Source organism: Tupaia chinensis, unplaced genomic scaffold, assembly GCF_000334495.1.
Source record: "Tupaia chinensis unplaced genomic scaffold, TupChi_1.0 Scaffold000102_1, whole genome shotgun sequence".
In the NCBI taxonomy this organism is placed as follows: domain Eukaryota; kingdom Metazoa; phylum Chordata; class Mammalia; order Scandentia; family Tupaiidae; genus Tupaia; species Tupaia belangeri.
The window spans coordinates 603281-622269 of NW_006159566.1; the positions used below are offsets into that span (position 1 = coordinate 603281).

At 52.0% G+C, this 18989-nt stretch overlaps 1 protein-coding gene across 1 annotated transcript in view; it reads left to right on the forward strand.

The window, feature by feature from the left end:
* Nucleotides 1–18989, forward strand: part of PDGFRA (platelet derived growth factor receptor alpha) — a 72106-nt gene that overhangs the window by 10831 nt on the left and 42286 nt on the right. Inside the window, exons 2-5 of the mRNA XM_006143683.2 lie at nt 9994–10054; nt 12169–12486; nt 14973–15233; nt 18624–18754. Of these exons, the coding sequence (XP_006143745.1) occupies nt 10006–10054; nt 12169–12486; nt 14973–15233; nt 18624–18754 (759 nt within the window). The 5' untranslated portion in view covers nt 9994–10005. The remainder of the gene's footprint in view (nt 1–9993; nt 10055–12168; nt 12487–14972; nt 15234–18623; nt 18755–18989) is intronic.

The following is an 18989-nucleotide window of genomic DNA, read 5'->3' on the forward strand; positions in this document are numbered from 1 at the left end:
CAGCTCTGACGCCAGGAGCGTAACGGGCAGGGTCGCAGGGCCCCGGAGCCGCCGGGCGTTGCCACTAGCCCCGGGGTGACCCGGCTGCCCAGGGCGTGGAGGAGACGGGAGGACGAGCAGTCCATCCGCGCTCGTGTGGGTGCGGTGAGGCCTGGGGCCAGACGGTGCCCGGGGCTGGACGGTGCCAGGGCGCAACCTCCAGGCGACGTTCTGAGAGCTGCGGTCCCGACTGCGTTGTCGGGGACGCGGAGCCTGAGCTGCGGGCGGCGGGTGAGCGGGTAAGATTCGCGAGGCTGGCGCGCCCCCTAGCGGCTCCCGGAGTGCAGCCGGCTTTCCGCGGGGCGCGGGGAGGTCGGTAGCGGAGCCTAGCGCTTGGGACCCGGGCCCAGAATATAGGCTAAACCGGGTCACCTTTCCCCCATTCGGGAGGCCTCCAACCGACGTCGCAGGCACTGGAGGAGGGTGAGGAGCTGCGATCCCGAGGTTAGGATCGAGAGGGGAGCGTCGTTATACTTCTCTGCGGGAGTAGCCGAGGAAGGGGAGGGTTACGGATCCCGCGCACTCTCGGGGGCAGGCGCCGCCTTCGGTGTGCAGCCCCTCGCAAGGTGCCCTGCGGCTCAGGCGGCCGGTTGCTATTTGTTTGTTTTATGACCCTCGTTATTGTGCAACCGGGACAGTCGTTTCCGATGAGCCTGCGGTTCCGGGCTGCACGGTCGTCGCGGCGCCCGCCTGCGGGTTTACAAGTGGTGACAGCGGCTGAGGTCGGCGTCGCTGAACCCTCCTCTCCCGGCGCGGACCCGGCGATCTCCTGCCCCAAAGGCACCGAAACGCTGGAGTGAAAGGGCGTGGACGACACAAACCCGGAGCAGCTAGTCCTGCCCAGCTTTCGCGGCGGCTGGGCGGGCAGCATCGTCCTGGCCCCGCTGCCGGGCGCACCCACTCCGGGGCAAGCGACAGCGGTGGCGAAGCTGCCCATCGAGCCCTCCAGGGGCTCCAAGGAGTTAGGCATTTCGGTCGCCGTTTTCCCATCCCGCGTCCACTGCACGGGCTTCCATCGGAGCCCTATGAAAAGTACAACCCGAGGAAGAAAGAAAGTTAAGATTTGGGACCTTTTAGCTCAGAATTCTTTGCAGTGGCATCTGCAACGCCGCAAACCCCCCGACGCGCGTCCTTGGACCAACACTGCCATCTGCTGGCTACTCCCGAGAACTGCCGTGGCCCTCTGGGGACGGGCTTGGCAGAGACTCCAAACCAGCAGCGGCACCAGCGAGACGCGTTTTGCGCGCGGTGGGACACCAGGAGAAGACGGCGACGGTTTTCTTCTGAAGCTGCAAGAAGCACTGGACGGCCCACGTTTACTTTCTGGACTTTGGTGTGGTTTTCTTCCTTAGTTGTTCACCTTTGTACTGATATATCAGCAAAGCGTTTTTACGTCTGAGTATCAGCGGAGACCAGCGAGGAAGGTAGGACTGTTTTGGGGTTCTCGTTCGTGAATGAGAAGACCTAGTGTCGGGGGGCTTGGTGACCCCCACCCGGATGCTCAGGTGCACTTCAAGATTGCCTCATTAGGGGTCACACCAGCTTGGTGATAATCCAGAGGATGTGTCCCTCTGTGGGGACAGCAGTAAGATTGATGAGCTCACATTGCCCCATAGACGCTCCGGTGGAAAAATGCTGCAGCCCCGGCCCATAGCTGGAACGTCTGATGGAGCTCAGGGAAAGCAAAACAGCGAACCATGCTGTGGTGGGGTGCAGACCCCGTAAACACACCCTGCGCGGCAAGATGGGGAGACGCGTCAGCAGTTTAGCCCCGCGCTGGGGTTGCCTGGGCTGAGGTTGTGGGACTGGAGCTGAACTTTTGCTGCAGTGCAAAGGCCAGCTGTGTAATTTGCACAGTTAGAATTAACTTAGGAGAGCTGAAATTAACCGAACTTGGGAAATCTGAGTCTCGAGAACGCCGCGGCTTGTGGGGCTGTGAGAGTCTCCTGAGGTCTCTAATCATGGGTGAGAGTCTGTATTCCGCGGCCCTGCGGAGGGCGTTGTGCGTTGGTGACGGGAAAGCTTGCGCTCTGGCGTCAGGAGAACGCCTAGCCCTTACTCCTGCTCCGGAGGCAGGGCCCGTGGTGTGGTGGTGCGCTCTCTAGTCACACCCAGTGATCTTCGCTTCTGATGGCCGGAGCAAGATGGCACCCCATTAGGGAGAAAGAGTAGGGGCCGGCAGGTGGTTAAGATGCTGGAGCCCCATGTGGATGGCTGCGGTCTGAGTCCTGCACCCTGGACTTGAAACTCATGCAGGGGGGACGTGGGTGTGTGCCCAAAATCCTGAGAGGAGAAGGGACTGGGATCTGGCCCCCCCCATTTATTGCCTTTTGTCTCTGTCTCTCTAGCAAGCCCATGTGCCCTATAGCAAAACAAACAAACAAACAAACAAACAAAAAAGAAACAAAACAAACTAAAGAACAAAAAAGAAAGAGTAGAAGCTGGGAACAAATTTTGTTGGAAGTTTATGTCTCCCTTCCATGAGCAGAAAGACAGACAGCGCTCCGAACAGGGTCTTTTTTTATTTCCTTATGCGCACACATGAGAGAGAGGGACAGAGAAGGAAAGAGGGAAGGTCCGGCCATGCTATGAGCCCCTTTCTTTGGTCTTATAGATCTTGGACACTTACAGGTGTGCTGGGATCTGTCAGATCCTCCCAGGCTGGGGATTTGAACTGCAGACCCTGTGTGGATCTGGCTTCCCTTAAGCTGGACATGATTGTCAGCCATGGAGCTGGCCCCTCCCCCAGCAGGGTCTTCACAGGACTATCTGCTCCAGCCAGATCCGCTGTCAGCCCCAGGTCAGGCGCACCAGTGCTCAGTGTCCTCAGGGGTCTTTGGACACGAACCCAGAACCCTCTCGAGTAGAGACCAGTCTCGAAGAGTACCCCATTACACTGCTGTGCCAGCATCCACTCCTGTCTTTTTATTTATTTATTTATTTATTTGCTATGTGCTTACCAGAGAGGTGGGGAGGGAGCCTCCCTAATGGGGTGTGGCTCGCAATCCCTTCTCTGTCTTTCCTGTCAGATTTGGAGCATGTGTGCATGCATACATGCATCCAGCATGTTTTTAAGCCTCTGGACAGGATTTGAACATCAGATGGCCATGTGGGATCTCACTCCCAAGACATACTGATGTGTTTTTGTTTTTGTTTTTTGAGAGGTTTTTGCTATAGGGTGTGTGCGCTTGCAGAAAGAGAGAGCTAGAGAGACAGAATGCAAGAAATCATCCCCCAGGGGGGATGGCCATGCTGCAATCCCTTCTCTTTCTCTCTCTCTCTCTCTTTTTTTTTTTTTTTTTGAGTATTTTTTTTTTTTTTTTGAGAAGTTTTTTGCTATAGGGTGTGTGCGCTTGCCAGACAGAGAGACAGACAGAGAGACAGAAAGTGAGAAATCACCCCCTGGTGGGGGGTGGCCATGCCACAATCCCTTCTCCTCCATTCTCCTCTCGAGATCTTGGGCACGCACACACTCGCACCTGGCATGAGTTTTAAGCTACCGGGTCCGGGATGCAAACCGCAGTCGACTACGTGGGAGTCCAGCGACACAGCCATTACACTAACTACTGGTCCCGCAATCCCTTCTCCTTCATTCTCCTCTCGGGATCTTGGGCATGCACACACACATGCCCGGCATGAGTTTAAGTCACTGGGTCCGGGACTTGAACTGCGGTCAACTACATGGGAGTCCAGGGACATAGCCATTATGCTAACTGCTGGTCCCAAGACATACTGTTTTAACCACTTTGCTACCGGGCTGTCCTCTGCCTATGAGGTCTTCTTTATAACTTTACTGGAGGAAACAGGGGCAAAGGAGTGGACGCTATAGGGTGTGTGAATCTGAGTTTAAATCGACTTCTCCAGTAGGCAGGAGATGCCTGGGCCTCACTTTCGCAGTAGGAGAAGTGGAAGCAGCTACCTCTGACATCCCTCTCATCTCTCATATTTTAGAAGTGTACAGAAAAAGAGTGAGGCTAAACATAAGAGTACTTTTTGTTTTGTTTTGTTATTTTTAATTTCCTGTAGGGCATGTGCACTGGCCAGAGAGAAAGAGAAAGAGAGAGAGAGAGAGAGAGAGAAAGTGTGAAAGTACCCGGGAGTGATGGCCACACCACAATCCCTTCTCCATTCTCCTCTTGGGATTTTGAGTATGCACGCTTGCACACATACGTACCCAGAGTGTTTTTCGAGTGGCCTGGTCTGGGATTTGAACCATGTGGTTAGCCATGTGGAATCCAGCCTCCTTACCCACCATACCACCGGCTGGCCCACAAGGAAGGCATTTGGAATTAGACTGTCAGTTTGTCCTTACAGTAACGCAGTGGGACAAGCAAGTGAGATGTTAGTAGTCCCGACTCTAGAAGAGACTGAGGTTCAGAGAGTCGGATACAGGGTCGGATCTGGGACCAGAACCTAGTCCGATGTGATTGCCATGTGTCCTCAGAGAAGAGAGAGGATGGGGGACCACGGGTCACCTGCCTGAGCGTGGCAGCAAGCTCCCTCAATTTGTTTTCTGTAACCTGTAGCAAATGCTTTGGGAGCTGTGATTGTAGGGGAGTGAGGCTGCCGTCCGGCCTGTAACTGGCACGAGGGAAACCATTATGATGAAAGACACTTGCGTGAAACCTGCCGTTCCTCTCTGCAAAGCGGTTTGTGCTTGCTCACGCCTACAGGGCCAGGTCCCTCTGAACTTGTAGCCTCCGTCACTTGGATTTGCACATGGGAGTTCCGGATGCCTTCTGGGATAGGAGAGATTAATGAAGGATGAGCATTTCACTCCGGGAGAAGACGAGCACCGGAAATAGGAAGACTCCCTCCCAGAGAGCCCCTCTGCAGGGCCAGCAGAGGGGGGCTCCCTCGCCCTGTTGTCCCCTATTCTGTCCCTGTGGGCAGACACACTGCAATTATTCAGGAGTAAATTGTCTGAGGTATGGATGAGTCATGACGGGACCGGGACCGTCACAGATAGGCCTGGATTTCCAGCCAGGGAGCCTCTGTTATCAGAGAGCTCCCTGGGCTTGAGCAAACACATGTTGATTCTCACTATTGGCATCATTATCGCTCCCCTTGGAGGCCCTGTTTTCATTGCCCACTTTGCATGACAGTCAATAATCCTGGCTGGCAGAGGGTCCACCTATCTGGATGCACAGAAGGAAATGTGGGGGTCCTGGTCAGGGCAAAGCAGTCCTGAGAGCCTGAGCCCTGAAAGGAGGGTGCCCCTCTCTTAGACCCAGGTGGGCTGTGAAGATGCTGCTTGGCAAGCCTGGCTGAAGAAATTCAGGGTGTACACGAGGAACAGCGAGACCTCGGGCTGGCTGGGGCCTCCTTGGAGGTTCGCTGAGTGGATTATCGGTGGGAGGCTGATCTTTGTGAAACACACGGGCTGCTTCCACTGATTGCCTGGCTCTGGCCACCGGGCCCGCCACCACAGCGCTGTGACCCGTACCCTGGGCACACGCCAGGGTCCACAGATGCCATCAACCAGCCTCGTGGGAATGCGTTTGGGTTTATGGCCCTGCCGTTGTGCTTCGCCTGCTGTGAGGAGCAGAGAAGGAAAGGCAGGTCCCAGCTGGGTCTAGGAAGAGGGGACGGGTGGGAGTAGGGGAGAGGGAGCCCAGAGCTGGGGAGGGGGAGGGACAGCAGTTTTCTCTCCAGGGAGACCAGATGGTGGAGCGGGGCCACCTTGTGTCAGAGTCCTTGGCTCTGCCACTAGCTGAGTGACTGTGAGTTATTTGCTAAACCTCTCTGAGTTTCAGCTGCTACTTCTTAAAATCAGCTATTGATATATCACAGGGCTCTTTTTTAATTTACCAGAAGGTATGTGCGCTTGCTGGGGTGGGAGGAGAGAGAGAGAAAGGGAAAGAACGAACCCCCCATCCTCCTGGGGAATGGCCACGTCACAATCCCTTCTCCTCCATTTCTCCCTCCCATTGGGCCTGAGTGGACACACATGTGTGCATTTGCGTGTTTCTCAAGTCACAGGGTCTGGGACTCGAACCATGTAGTAGGCCATGTTGGATGTAGCCACCTTCACCACCATACACAGGCTAACCCAAAGATTATTCTTTTTTTAAAAAAGGTTTTTTTTTTTTTTTTTTTTCATAGTGCACATGTGCTTGCCAGAGAGAGACAAAGAGAGAAGTGAGAAATCACTCCTGGGGGATGGCCATGTTGCAATCCCTCCTCCTTGCAGGATTTTGGGCATGTATGCACATGCACCCACTGTGTTTTTCTTCTTTCCCCCTTTTTTTTTTTTTTTTTGTAAGAGAGATGTTGGTGATAGGGCAAATGAGCTCACTGGAGAGATGGAGAGAGACAGACAGAAAGCGAATCACCCCCAGGGCGGGATGGCCGCACCACAATTCCTTTTCCTCCATTCTCCTCTTGGGATCTTGGACACGCACGCACATGTGCCTGGCATGTGTTATAATTCTTCTTTCCCCCTTTTTTTTTTTTTTTTTGTAAGAGAGATGTTGGTGATAGGGCAAATGAGCTCACTGGAGAGATGGAGAGAGACAGACAGAAAGCGAATCACCCCCAGGGCGGGATGGCCGCACCACAATTCCTTTTCCTCCATTCTCCTCTTGGGATCTTGGACACGCACGCACATGTGCCTGGCATGTGTTATAAGCCACTGGGTCTGGGACTTGAACCAAGGTCGCTATGTGGGAGGCCAGTGACATAGCCATTACACCATCTGTTGGTTCCCTAGTGTGTTTTTCAAGGTACCAGGTCCAGAGATCAAGTTGCATTTGGCCATGTGGGAATCCAGTGTCTCAGCCACCATGCCACCTGTTGACCCCCAAAGGTTGTTCTTTTTTTCAGTTTTACTTTTGTATTTTGTTTTTGTACAAAGTATGCCCAATATTTCATAAAGTTTGTTTTGTAATTACATAATTTCCAAAGCAAAAATTACAAACAGGAGAGGCTCATCTCTCATATTTACAGTGATATTTGCAAAGCAGTAAATCCATTTTTATTGATTGTTGTAGGTGAAATAAAAAAATGACTATGACCGCTACAAACTAACATGAAAGGTTATTCTTAATAAACATAGCGTGCACATGAGAACTCTGTCTTGGCAAATAAGGGCTTCTCGTTTTCCTACTCTCTTCTATCCAACCCAGCATCTTTCCCATTGCCAGCGTTCTACCGTTTACTCTTTCTTCCTAGTGGAATTTGAGAAAGAAAAATACATGATCAGGCACCCCCATCCCCACCACCAAATAAAACAAGAACAGGGGAAAAAAACCTAGGGCCAAGCCAGACATCCACTGACTCCTCTTGGTGTTTTTCTTCAGACGGGCTCTTGCTGTTCTGTGCTTTTCCTGCCCCAGCCTCCTGGTTGGGACCACAGGCAGAGACCCCACTGCAGGGTCTGAGCCGGGGTCACACAGGGTTGCCCAGGCCAGCTTCCCCTAGTCACTGGGCCTAGTCACGCCACTTCACCTACTTTATGGTGGGCCAGAAATCGAACCCAGGCTGCCAGACTATGGAGCGAGGTACCCTCTGAGCCCACAGGAGCTGGTCCCCTCGCGTGTATCATGACAGTATACTGAGGAGTCACACATGGTAGTTTCCAGAGTCAGTGATGAGACACGTGAGGTCCCATAGCCTCCACTGCGTGAACTGGGGTGCAGCTCAGGGGCCCAGAGCCTCCCCACAAGGCAGAGGTGGTGGCTTTCAGAGGGTGAGATTAATGCTTGTGCCCTTGCCCTGGCCCCGAGTGTGACCTCTGTCATCAAAAGGGGGGTGCTTGGTGGCCCCGACAGCCCCGAGCAAGCCCTTATCCAGGTCCTTTCCATTGGCCTCCAGAAGCTACTTCATCAGTGACTTTGTGTGGGATGGGAAGGGGGAGGCGAGAGAAAGCCATATGAGAAGGAAAAGGGGAAGAAAGAGGGCCTTAAAAAAATCTTTCTTTTTAAAAAATTATTTTATTTAACTTTATTTGTTTGTTTATTTATTTAAATTTGACCAGAGAGGGACAGAGCGAGAGAGGGAGGGAAAGTAAGAAAGCCAGCTGCCAGGGATTATGAACCACAGTCGGCCATGTGGGAGTTCAGCACCCTTAACCACCATGCCACCTGCTGATCCCTTTTTTTTTCTGGAGAGGTTTTTTTTTTGCTATCAGGCGCGTGCGCTCGCCAGAAAGACAGAGAGAGACAGAGAGAGAAAGAGAGACAGAAAGCAAGAAATCACTCCCCAGAGGGATGGCCATGCCGCAATCCCTTCTCCTCTAGTCTCCTCTTGGGATCTTGGGCACGCACACACAAGTGTCCGGCGTGAGTTTAAGCCACCAGATCTAGTACTCGAACTATGGTTGACTATGTGGGAGTCCAGAGACATAGCCATTATGCTAACGGCTGGTCCCCCCCTTTTTAAAAATTTTATTTATTTATCCATTTATTTTAAGTTGACCAGAGGGGTTGATTGAGAGGGAGAGGCAAAGTGAGAAAGCAAGGCACCAGGTCCAGGACTTGAACTGTGGTCAGCCATGTGGGAGTGTCCAGTGCTTTAACCACTATGCCACCTACTGGTCTTAAAAAGTTATTTAATTTTTTTTTGAAAGAGAGAGAGATTTTTGCTACAGGGTACATGCAGTCACTGAAGAGACTCAGAGAGACAAAAGTGAATAATCACCCTCTGGAGTAATGGCCATGCCACAATCCATTCTCCTCTATGGGATTTTGGGCATGCATGCACATGCACACAGCGTGAGTTTCAAGTCTTTCAGTCTAGGCTCAAACCGCAGTCAACCACATGGGAGTCCAGCACCTTAATCATTGTGCCACCTGCTGGCGCCCAATCCCTTTTTTTTCCAAAAGAGGTTTCTCCATAGGGTGCATGTGCTTATTGGAGAGAGAGACAGAGACAGTGAGAGGGAAGGTGAGAAGTCACCCCCCAGGGGGCTGGCCATGCTTCAGTCCCTTCTCTTCTGTTCTCCTCTCAAGATTTGGGGCATGCACGCACATATGCCATGTTTTTTTAGCTGATAGATTGAGACTTGATCCGTGCAGTCAACCATGTGGGATCCAGCCGCCTTAACCACCACGCCACCAGCTGGCCTTCTTTCTTTCTTTCTTGCTCTTCCAGGCCTGTGCCCTGACCTTCCCACACTTGCTTGGCCTGACTGTGATCCAGCAGGTTCTGCAACGTTTCCTGTGGAAGCCCAGGTCTGAGCCTGCTACCTCTGTGTCACAAAGGCCTCCCCTAGGCGTCATGGATTTCTGGGAGTTTCAAAAGCTCTCCATCAGAGGGCTGGCCCTGTAGCCTGCTGGTTGGGAGGGAGTCAGATCCCACATGACTGACCATAGTTTGAACCCTGGCCCTGGTGACTTGAAAAACACTGGACCCATGCACATGCCTGCCCCAGATCCTGACAGGATGGAGAGATGGGGAAGGGAGTGTGGCGTGACCACGCCCCACTGGGTGCGCTGCGTCCCTCTCACTACTCTCTGTCTCTCTGGCAAGTGTACGTGCCCTTGGCAATAAAAGCAAACCCCCAAAACCCTTTAGATCGGGACACTTGTATACTAAGATGTTACACTCGCAGCAGCTGTCCCCAAAACTGTAGAGGATGTGGCCTTTTATCGATCACATGTGAAAACAGCTGAAAACAGCTCTAGTTTGAAAGTTGAGAAAACACAAATGCTTATTTTCTTCTGTTTTTCACATTCTTAATGCTTTAAAAGGAACATTTCTCCTGCTCTTTTGGACACATTCCAAGACAATAAACTGGGCTTTTCGAGAATTTGAAAGCTGCAATCAAATGGCTCCTTCATGCTCTCGGGGCCCTCACCAGGCCACTTGATTCTTTCTTAGGCGACTGGCTGGACCGTGACTCTTCACCTGGGGCAGTGGGATTAGAACGCGGTTTACATTTTCCGTTGTGCATGAGAGAACCGGGTGGAGGGCTGCGTCCACGTTAATGCTGCTTCTGTTTGACTTTTCCAGTTTTCCGGAGCTATGGGGACTTCCCATCCAGCATTCCTGGTCCTGGGCTGCCTCCTCACAGGTATGGGTCTCCCCATCCCCTTGGAGTTCGTGGCCCCAGGTGTGTCACTTTCTCAGTCCTGTGCTCTGGGAGTGTGTGGCCTGTCCTCTCTGTGCACACAGAGGAAGGGAGAGGAGAGAAATGGAAAGTTAGAGGGCCGTAGCCCTTCCGCCCTCTGTGGTATCGTGTCCCTTCCATCGCTAGACGGGTGCTGTGCAGTGACAGTCCTAGTCCGTGTGGAATGACACTGGCGTGGACGCTGAGTTGGTGATAACACTCCACGCTCGGCCAGTGCCCGCCTCCCTTTCCTAGGACATGGGCTACCGGTGGTGAGGGACCAGATAACATCAAGGAAATGGAGTAGAACATTTTCCCCAGGAACTCGTACTTGTCCTAAAAGATGCTTATGTTGCTTGAGACTCTCGGCGCCACCTCTGCCCTTCTCGTGGAAGCCGGGCGGTGGATGACGGAGTGACTCTGGGGCAATGTTGGCACCGCTTTCTCACCAGAAGGTGAATGGCCAGGCCTCTCGTTGGGGTACTTAGTGGACTTCCGTAGTTATCACCTGGGTAGTGACGTGGCGTAGACGTTCCCTGTGAAAACAATGCTCTCCCTGTCCAGGAGTTAACCCAGCCCGTTAGTGTCCTCAGGTGTTATCCTATGGACATAGTGGAATGGAGCAAGAGCAGAGAGTGAGCGGTTCTAAACTCCACCACGTATACCCTACCTGCAGGTGGAGGCGACTCACGCCAACAGCTGTCTACACGCACCCGTCCTGCCCGAGCGAGCTTTGCTTTGAGACTAGTGGAGCTCACGCATGACAAGTTGGATGGGAATCCCACCTCAGACTCCATGGAGATTAGACACCCTTAATTAGAAATAATGAAGCCACATTAAGCTCTTCTGCCAGTTTTGTAGACCAGGGAAGTCAGACTGAGATTTGAATGTTCACTCTTGGGCTTCATTACTTCTTTTTTCTTAAAATAATTATTTTATTTTATTTATTTATTCATTTTATTTTAATTTGAGCAGAGAGAGACAGACAGAGAGCGAGAGAGAGAGAGCGAGAGAGAGAGAGACAGGAAAAGTGAGAAAGGAAGCCACCAGGTCTGGAACTCCAACTGTGGTTAGCCATATGGGAGTGTCCAGCGCCTTAGCTACCACGCCACCTGCTGGTCTCCGGGCCTCATTACTTTATGTGAATGAAAGTTCGCATGGCCTGCTTCCGCCTCTGGCCGTCCTGAGAGCCGGTGACCAAGGGCTGGGAGGAAGGGGAGCTGCGTGGGGCCTGAGCACGAGTTAAGCTCTTCTGCCAGTTTTGTAGACCAGGGAAGTCAGACTGAGATTTGAATGTTCACTCTTGGGCTTCATTACTTCTTTTTTCTTAAAATAATTATTTTATTTTATTTATTTATTCATTTTATTTTAATTTGAGCAGAGAGAGACAGACAGAGAGAGAGAGAGAGAGAGAGCGAGAGAGAGAGAGACAGGAAAAGTGAGAAAGGAAGCCACCAGGTCTGGAACTCCAACTGTGGTTAGCCATATGGGAGTGTCCAGCGCCTTAGCTACCACGCCACCTGCTGGTCTCCGGGCTTCATTACTTTATGTGAATGAAAGTTCGCATGGCCTGCTTCCGCCTCTGGCCGTCCTGAGAGCCGGTGACCAAGGGCTGGGAGGAAGGGGAGCTGCGTGGGGCCTGAGCACGAGCCTGCTCTGTGCTTTGTCCAGCCCACCTCCCTTCCCCAGTTCTCGTCCTGCTCTGTAACTGCTGCAGGGAACATGGCAATCAAGCGCCTATGCGTGCTTGAGCCTGTGCCATTGTGGGATCGTTTATGGTCACACATGAGAGTCTGAAATATGGAATTGGAATCAGATGTCCTTGATCCATCTGAGTGTTTGGGGAGTGCCTGTGGGGAGGGGGTGTGGGGGGCCATTGAGGCCCTTGGAAGGTTCGCGGCTCTCAGCAGATGCAGTGGCTGCTGTCCCCGGGCCCTTTCATGAGCGTCCAGGCTAACGGCTTTTCACGCAGAAGCGGCCATTGTTCCCGGAAGCTGCTGCTGCTGCTGCTGCTTCTCTCTGCTCTGGCGTGCCCGTCCCCTGGCCGGGTCCCATTCAGAGCATGCTCGCTCCTGCAGGGCCTGGCCTCATCTCCTGCCAGCTCGCGCTGCCCTCCATCCTTCCCAACGAACACGAGAAGGTCGTGCAGCTGAATTCGTCCTTTTCTCTGACGTGCTTTGGGGAGAGCGAAGTGAGCTGGCGGTACCCCGTGTATGAAGAAGAGAGCCCCGACGTGGACATCAGAAACGAGGAAAACAACAGCGGCCTGTTCGTGAGCGTGCTGGAGGTGGGCCATGCCTTGGCAGCCCACACGGGGCTGTACACCTGCTACTACAACCACACGCAGACGGACGAGAATGAGCTGGAAGGCCGGGACATCTACATCCACGTGCCAGGTGAGCAGGCACCTGGGCCAGGCTGTGCTGGTCACCCTGTCTGTCCTGTTAGCTGCACTCTTGTTTTCTTTTCTTTTTAAAGAATTATTTGATTGAACTTTATTTATTTTAATTTTACCAGAGAGAAACAGAGTGAGAGAAAGAGAGAGAGAGAAGTGAGAAAACAAGCCTCCAGGTCCAGGACTCGAACTATGGTCAGTCATATGGGAGTCCAGCACCCTTAACCACCCCACCAACTACTGGCCCCATTAGTTGAGAAATTTAAAGGGGACTCCAACTGGAGTACCTCACTGAAAAAATAATCCCTTGAGCCAGCAGGTGTTGTGGTGGTTAAGGTGCTGGATCCCACATGGCTGCCCGCGGGGTTGGAATCCCAGTTCCAGTAGCTTGAAAACACGCCAGGCACGTGTGTGTGCGTGCCCAACATCCCTAGAGGAAAAGAGAGGAGTGGGCATTGTGGCATGGCCATCCCCTGGCGGGATGATTTCTCTGTCTCTCTCCATCAAATGAATGCACCCTAGGGCAAAAATCTAAAACACAACACAATGAAACCAAAGCAAACAAACCCCCTAAACTGGACGATTCTCACCATAGTCGCTGTCCTGGTGAAGGTGAAGCCCGGCTCTAGCAGAAGCGTGGTGGCCTGGATCTTCTCACCTCTCTGCCTCTTCTTTACACTTTTTTTTTTTTGAGAGTTTTTTTTTTGCTATAGGGCGCATGCGCTCGCCAGACAGACAGAGAGAGACATAGAGACAGAAAGCGAGAAATCACCCCCCAGGGGGGATGGTCACGCCGCAATCCCTTCTCCTCCATTCTTCTCTCTGGATCTTGGGCACGCACGCACACACGCCCGGCGTGAGTTTTAAGCCACCGGGTCCAGGACGCGAACTGTGGTCGACTACGTGGGAGTCCAGCGACATAGCCATTATGCTAACTGCTGGTTCCCTCTGCCTCTTCTTGTCAGAGTCTGGTCAGCTCCTCCTTTGGCCTCCATAACCACAGGCGTCCCCCGGGGTCTAGAACCCTCCTCACTTCTTTGTTTCCTTCTTATCCATATGAACCTTTCTTTTTGAAAAATAAAAACACTTTGTTTCAAGAAGGGTAGGTATTTGGAATGTCACCCCGACTTAATTCACACAGAAACGCTACACTTAGGTTCCTTCAGAGAAATCCTCTAATCTCGGGAGGGATTTGCCCCCGGCTGGGAGGGGAATGGTAGGAACGTGAATTTGTTAAAGAAGAGGACAAGAGTCCTAAGGTTTTGATCCAAGTAAGATTGCCGAGTGTTTCTGGTTTCCTCCCCTAGGGGCCGTACCCCACCTCCCACGTAGCCCCCCACACTGCAGTCCCACAGAGAACTCTTCACTGGGAATTATGGAGAGTGGGGGGGCCCTTTTTGCAGCTGATGGTTGAGTCTCACCATAGTCGTTGAAGTGGTTGGTTTTCTTTAGGAAATGGAACTCTCGGGCTCTGGGATGGTAAATGATATTTATTACTTGAGGGATTGCTTTTTAATAAGTGGATGTCAGTGCTACTCCTCAACAATGTTGACCATAGGGCATAAGAGTTTTAAAAAGCATGTTATAATTGAAACATGCTGGGTTTTTTTTTTGTTTTGTTCTGAACAGGGTTGCGCTTTATTACCTTACAGTCCAGTTGTGGGCTTTAGCTGTTACTTAAATTGTGATTTCGATTCCTGGGTAGCGTTTATACTTACCGTCAGTATTTTTTGCCAAGTACAAGCAGTTTGGCTCTTTTTTTTTTTTAAAGTTTCATTGTAGGGCATGTGCACTTGCCAGAGAGAGAGATGCACACAGAGAGGGACGGTGGGAAGCCACCCCCTGGCGAGGAGAGCCATGGCGCAGTGCCTACCCCTCCAGTCTCCTCTCAAGATTTTGGGTGCACACGCAGACACACCTGACACGATTTTCTAGCTGCCGGGTCCAAGACTCAGACTGTGTAGTTGGCCATGTAGGGTTCAGGGCCTGAAACTCCAGGCTGCCTGCTGGCCTAACGTGGAGTTTTTCTTTTTCTTTTTTTTTTTTTTTGAGAGGTTTTTGCTATAGGGCGCGTGTGCTCTCCAGACAGACAGAGACATAGAGACAGAAAGCGAGAAATCATCCCCCAGGGGGGATGGCCATGCCACAATCCCTTCTCCATTCTCCTCTCGGGATCTTGGGCACGCACGCACACGCGCCCGACGTGAGTTCTAAGCCACTGGGTCCGGGATGTGAACCGCGGTCGACTACGTGGGAGTCCAGCGACACAGCCATTATGCTAACTGCTGGTTACCGAGTTTTTCACACTCTATAAAATTACCTTTTAGCTGTTGTGTGGACCGATGTCTGTGGGGTGGCCTTTCGGGATATGGGTGTGAAGGTAAAATTCATACCTAAGAAGGATCATTCCAGTGGGGTAATTTTTCTGGGTGTACATGTGAGGTCAAATGAATTCCTAACATATTTTTCTTTCTTTCTTAACCGTAGACCCTGATGTAGCCTTCGTCCCCCTGGGAATGACCGATTATTTCGTTGTCGTGGAGGAGGACGAGTCTGTCATCATTCCTTGCCGCACGACAGACCCCGACACTGTCGTAACCCTGCGCAACAGTGACGGCGTGGTCCCTGCCTCCTATGACAGCAAGCAGGGCTTTAATGGCAGCTTCACAGACGGGCCCTACACCTGCGAGGCCACGGTCGAAGGGAAGACGTTCCAGACCATCCCGTTTAACGTTTATACCTTTCAAGGTACGCGTGCCCTCTTCCTTGGTTTTAGTTTATTTATTTCTCGTACGAGTGAGAGAGACAGAGGAGCAGACAGTACTCCCTAAAGGGTCTTGATGCCACGGTCCACCCCCAGCTGCAGCCGGCCTCAGACCATAGGCGCACTCGGGATTTGGGAGGAGGGGTCTCAGAAGATGGATCTGGACCTTTTTTTTTTTTTTTTTTTTTAAATATTTTTAATTTTATTTACTCATTTCATTTTGACCAGAGAGTCACACACACACACAGAGAAAGAGAGTGAGAAAGCAAGCCACCAGGTCCAGGACTTGAACCATGGTTGGCCATATGGGAATGTCCAGCGCCTTAACCACCACAACCACCACACCACCTGCTGGTCCCAGACCTGGACCTTTTTACATGGGTCGGCCTTGCAAAATGTTGAGTTTTATTGCTGTACTATGGGTTGACTCTTGTTTACCTTCTTCTCTTTCTTTCTTTTTTTTTTTTTTTTTTGGAGAGGTTTTAGCTGTAACCGTGCATGTGCTCACCCAAAAGACAAAGAGATAGAAAGTGAGAAATCACCCCCCAGAGAGGATGGCCACACCGCAATCCCTTCTTCTCTCGGGATCTTGGGCACGCACGCACATGCGCCCGGTGTGAGTTTAAGCCACTGGGTCAGGGACTCAAACCGCGGTCGACTACATGGGAGTCCCGCAACATAGCCATTGTGCCAACTGCTAGTCTCCTTCTTTTTTGTTGTTAAGGTTTTTGCCGTGGGGCACATGCAGTAGCTACAGGGAAATAGAGAAGGGGGATGTGAGAAATCCCTTCCCAGGGGGATGCCCACACTGTAATCCCTTCTCCATTCTGCTCCCAAGATTTTGGGCATGCACGCACACGTGCCCAGCATGATTTTCAAGCCACCAGGTCCAGGACTTGAACTAGGGTCAGCCATGTGGCATCCCAGCTGTCAGCACCACATCACCTGCTTGCACGGTCTTTCTTCTTTCAGTAAGGATAACTGGCAAACCTGGTGCGGCTGCCACAGTGCGGTCTGGTGCTGTGCTGCTGCCCCATAGGCCGAGGCCACGTCGCAGGCCTGGGTTCGATCCCCAGCCCATCCTGAAAAGCCCATGCAAAAGGGTGTGCCTGTAATTCTAGATATTCAGGCGACTGAGGCAGGAGGATCAGCAAGACTCTGCCCTTAAAATTAAGGCTGGCTTCACAGCGCAGCGTCATGTGCTGCTCAGGGAAGCTGGATCCCACATGGTGACTGGGACTCGGATCGCTGGCCTGGACAGTCTGAGAGAAGTCCAGCGTGTATGCGAGTGCCAGGGTCTGATGGGCTGGAGGGCTGGAGGAAGGAGTGTGGCGTGACCGGGCCCTGTGCGGGTGGCCGTCTCTCCCTCTCGCTCTCACTCTATCACGGATAAAGAAAGGAAGAGTAACAGGCAGATGCTTGGGGACCTGCGGCATTGCTTTCAAATCACCCTTCCTGGTCATGGAGATCGTGAATTCTGACTGGGGTATGCAGCGCCCCACCTACAGCGGGTGACCAGCAGGTGGCGTGGTGGTTAAGATTCTGGACCCTCACATGGCCTACTGCAAATCATGCCCGAGGTGTGATGTGCATGTGTGCACAGCAGAATGGAGGGATAGGGACTGTGGCATGGCCATCCCCCTGGGGTGTTTACTCACTTTTCCCCTCATTGATTCTCTCTCTCTCTGGCAAGCACACACACCCTATGGCAAAAAACTTAAAAAAAGTTACTAGGGACCAGTGGATGGTGTAATGGTTACTTCGCTGGACTTCCACATAGTTGACTGTGGTTTGAGTCCCGAACTTGGCGGTTAAAACTCAGGCAGGTCGTGTGTGCATGTTTGCCCAAAAATCCCAAGAGGAGAATGGAGGAGGAGAGATTGTGGTGTAGCCATCTCCCCTGTGGAGTGATTTCTCTCTTTCTGTCTCTCTGTTTCTCTGGTGAGCACATGTGCCCTATAGCAAAAATCTCTTTCTCTCTCTCTTTTTTTTGGAGAGGTTTTTGCTAAAGGGTGTGTGTGCTTGCTAGACAGACAGAGACAGAGACTGGTGTGAGTTTAAGCCACCCGATCCAGAACTTGAACCACGGTCGACTACATGGGAGTCGAGCGATCTAGCCCTTATGCTAACTGCTGGTCCCGTAAGAGAGAGATTTTTAGGGACCAACAGTTAGCGTAATGGCTATGTCGCTCGACTCCCATGTAGCCTGGTGGCTTAAACTCATGCCGGGCGCATGTGTGTGCGTGTCTAAGATCCCGAGAGAAGAATGGAGAAGAAGGGATTATGGCATGGCCATGCCCCTGGGGGGTGATTTCTTCCTTTCTGTCTCTCTGTCTCTCTCTGTCTTTCTGGCGAGCACAAGTGCCCTATAGCAAAAACCTCTCAAAAAAAATTACTAAAGGCTAAGGCTTAGTTACCCCATAAGATTTCACATTTCATTGTGGCTTCAAAATACTATAAGGCATTCTTTTCTTGCATAAGCCTCTTACTGTTTATTCACATTCCTGAGTACAGAGACCCTAAAAGCACACATACGCCCCAGGGGAGGGTGGGATGCCTTGTCAGCAGCCTGGAAGGGGCAGAGTCCGCACACTGGCTCTGGGAGGAGGTATGGCCGTGGCAGGAGTGTGGCCTGTGACTCTTGGTAAGGGCTCGTTTTGTGCTGGGCACTGCTAGGTTCTAGGACAGCGCTGAAAGAAGAAAAAAGAGTGTGGGGCAAGAGAAGAAGCGATGGAAGAGGTGCCCCGTGCCCAGAGCAGCGTCGGTCACTAAAGGCTGGTTCATTGGCTGAATAAGGCACCTCTACGGGCGACTGCAAGAGCCGCCAGCCGCCGCCAGCCGCCGCCAGCCCACACGCGCCGGAACGTGGTGCCCTGTGCAACTGGAGTTTATTTTTGCTATTGCCGTTGTTTTGCACTTATAACTACATGCCAAAGTGTCTATACCAGCTCAAAACCAGAGTGCGATTTTCCAAATTCTGTTTGGATCAAACTGATTTGCAAATTATTTTTCAGTTTTTTTTTTTAAGTTTTTACTAGAGGGCTTGTGTACTTTCTGGAGAGACAGAGAGAGAGAGAGAGAGAGAGAGAGAGAGGGAGAGAGAGAGAGGGAAAGTGAGAAATCTCCCCCCAGAGGGGATGGCCTTGCTGCGGTCCCCTCTTCTCTAGGGATTTGGGGCACGCATGCACACGTGCTTTTCAGGCCGCTGGCCCAGGACCCAGACTGTGCAGTCGACCGTGTGGGACCCAGCTGCCTCCTCCACCGAGCCACCAGCTGGCCCTTCAGGGTGTGCTTAAGCAAAAAACCAAACTCCTTCTTAGATTCTAACTGTACTATGGACATTTAGGTTGTATTTGTCTTTTTTTTTTTTATAGCAACAGCAAAACTGGATCTAGAAATGGAAGTTCTTAAAACTGTGTACAAGTCAGGCGAAACGATTGTCCTCACCTGCGCTGTCTTTAACAACGAGGTGGTTGACCTGCAGTGGATTTACCCCGGGAAAGTGGTAGGTACCTCACGGCACAGAGCCCTGCGGGGAACAAGCCGGGATCGAAGGACCCACACGAGCCAGTGTCTGTCTGTCACTGACACAGCACGTCCTGGAGCTTCTCAAGGCCCCGCCTCCACCTCTGCACTACGCAGACTGTCCCAGACCGCGCTAAAGCTCCTTGATCAATGAGAGGGCCCGAGGTGACAGTAGCCGGCCCAGGACGGCCCAGGACCGTCAGAATGCACGTGTC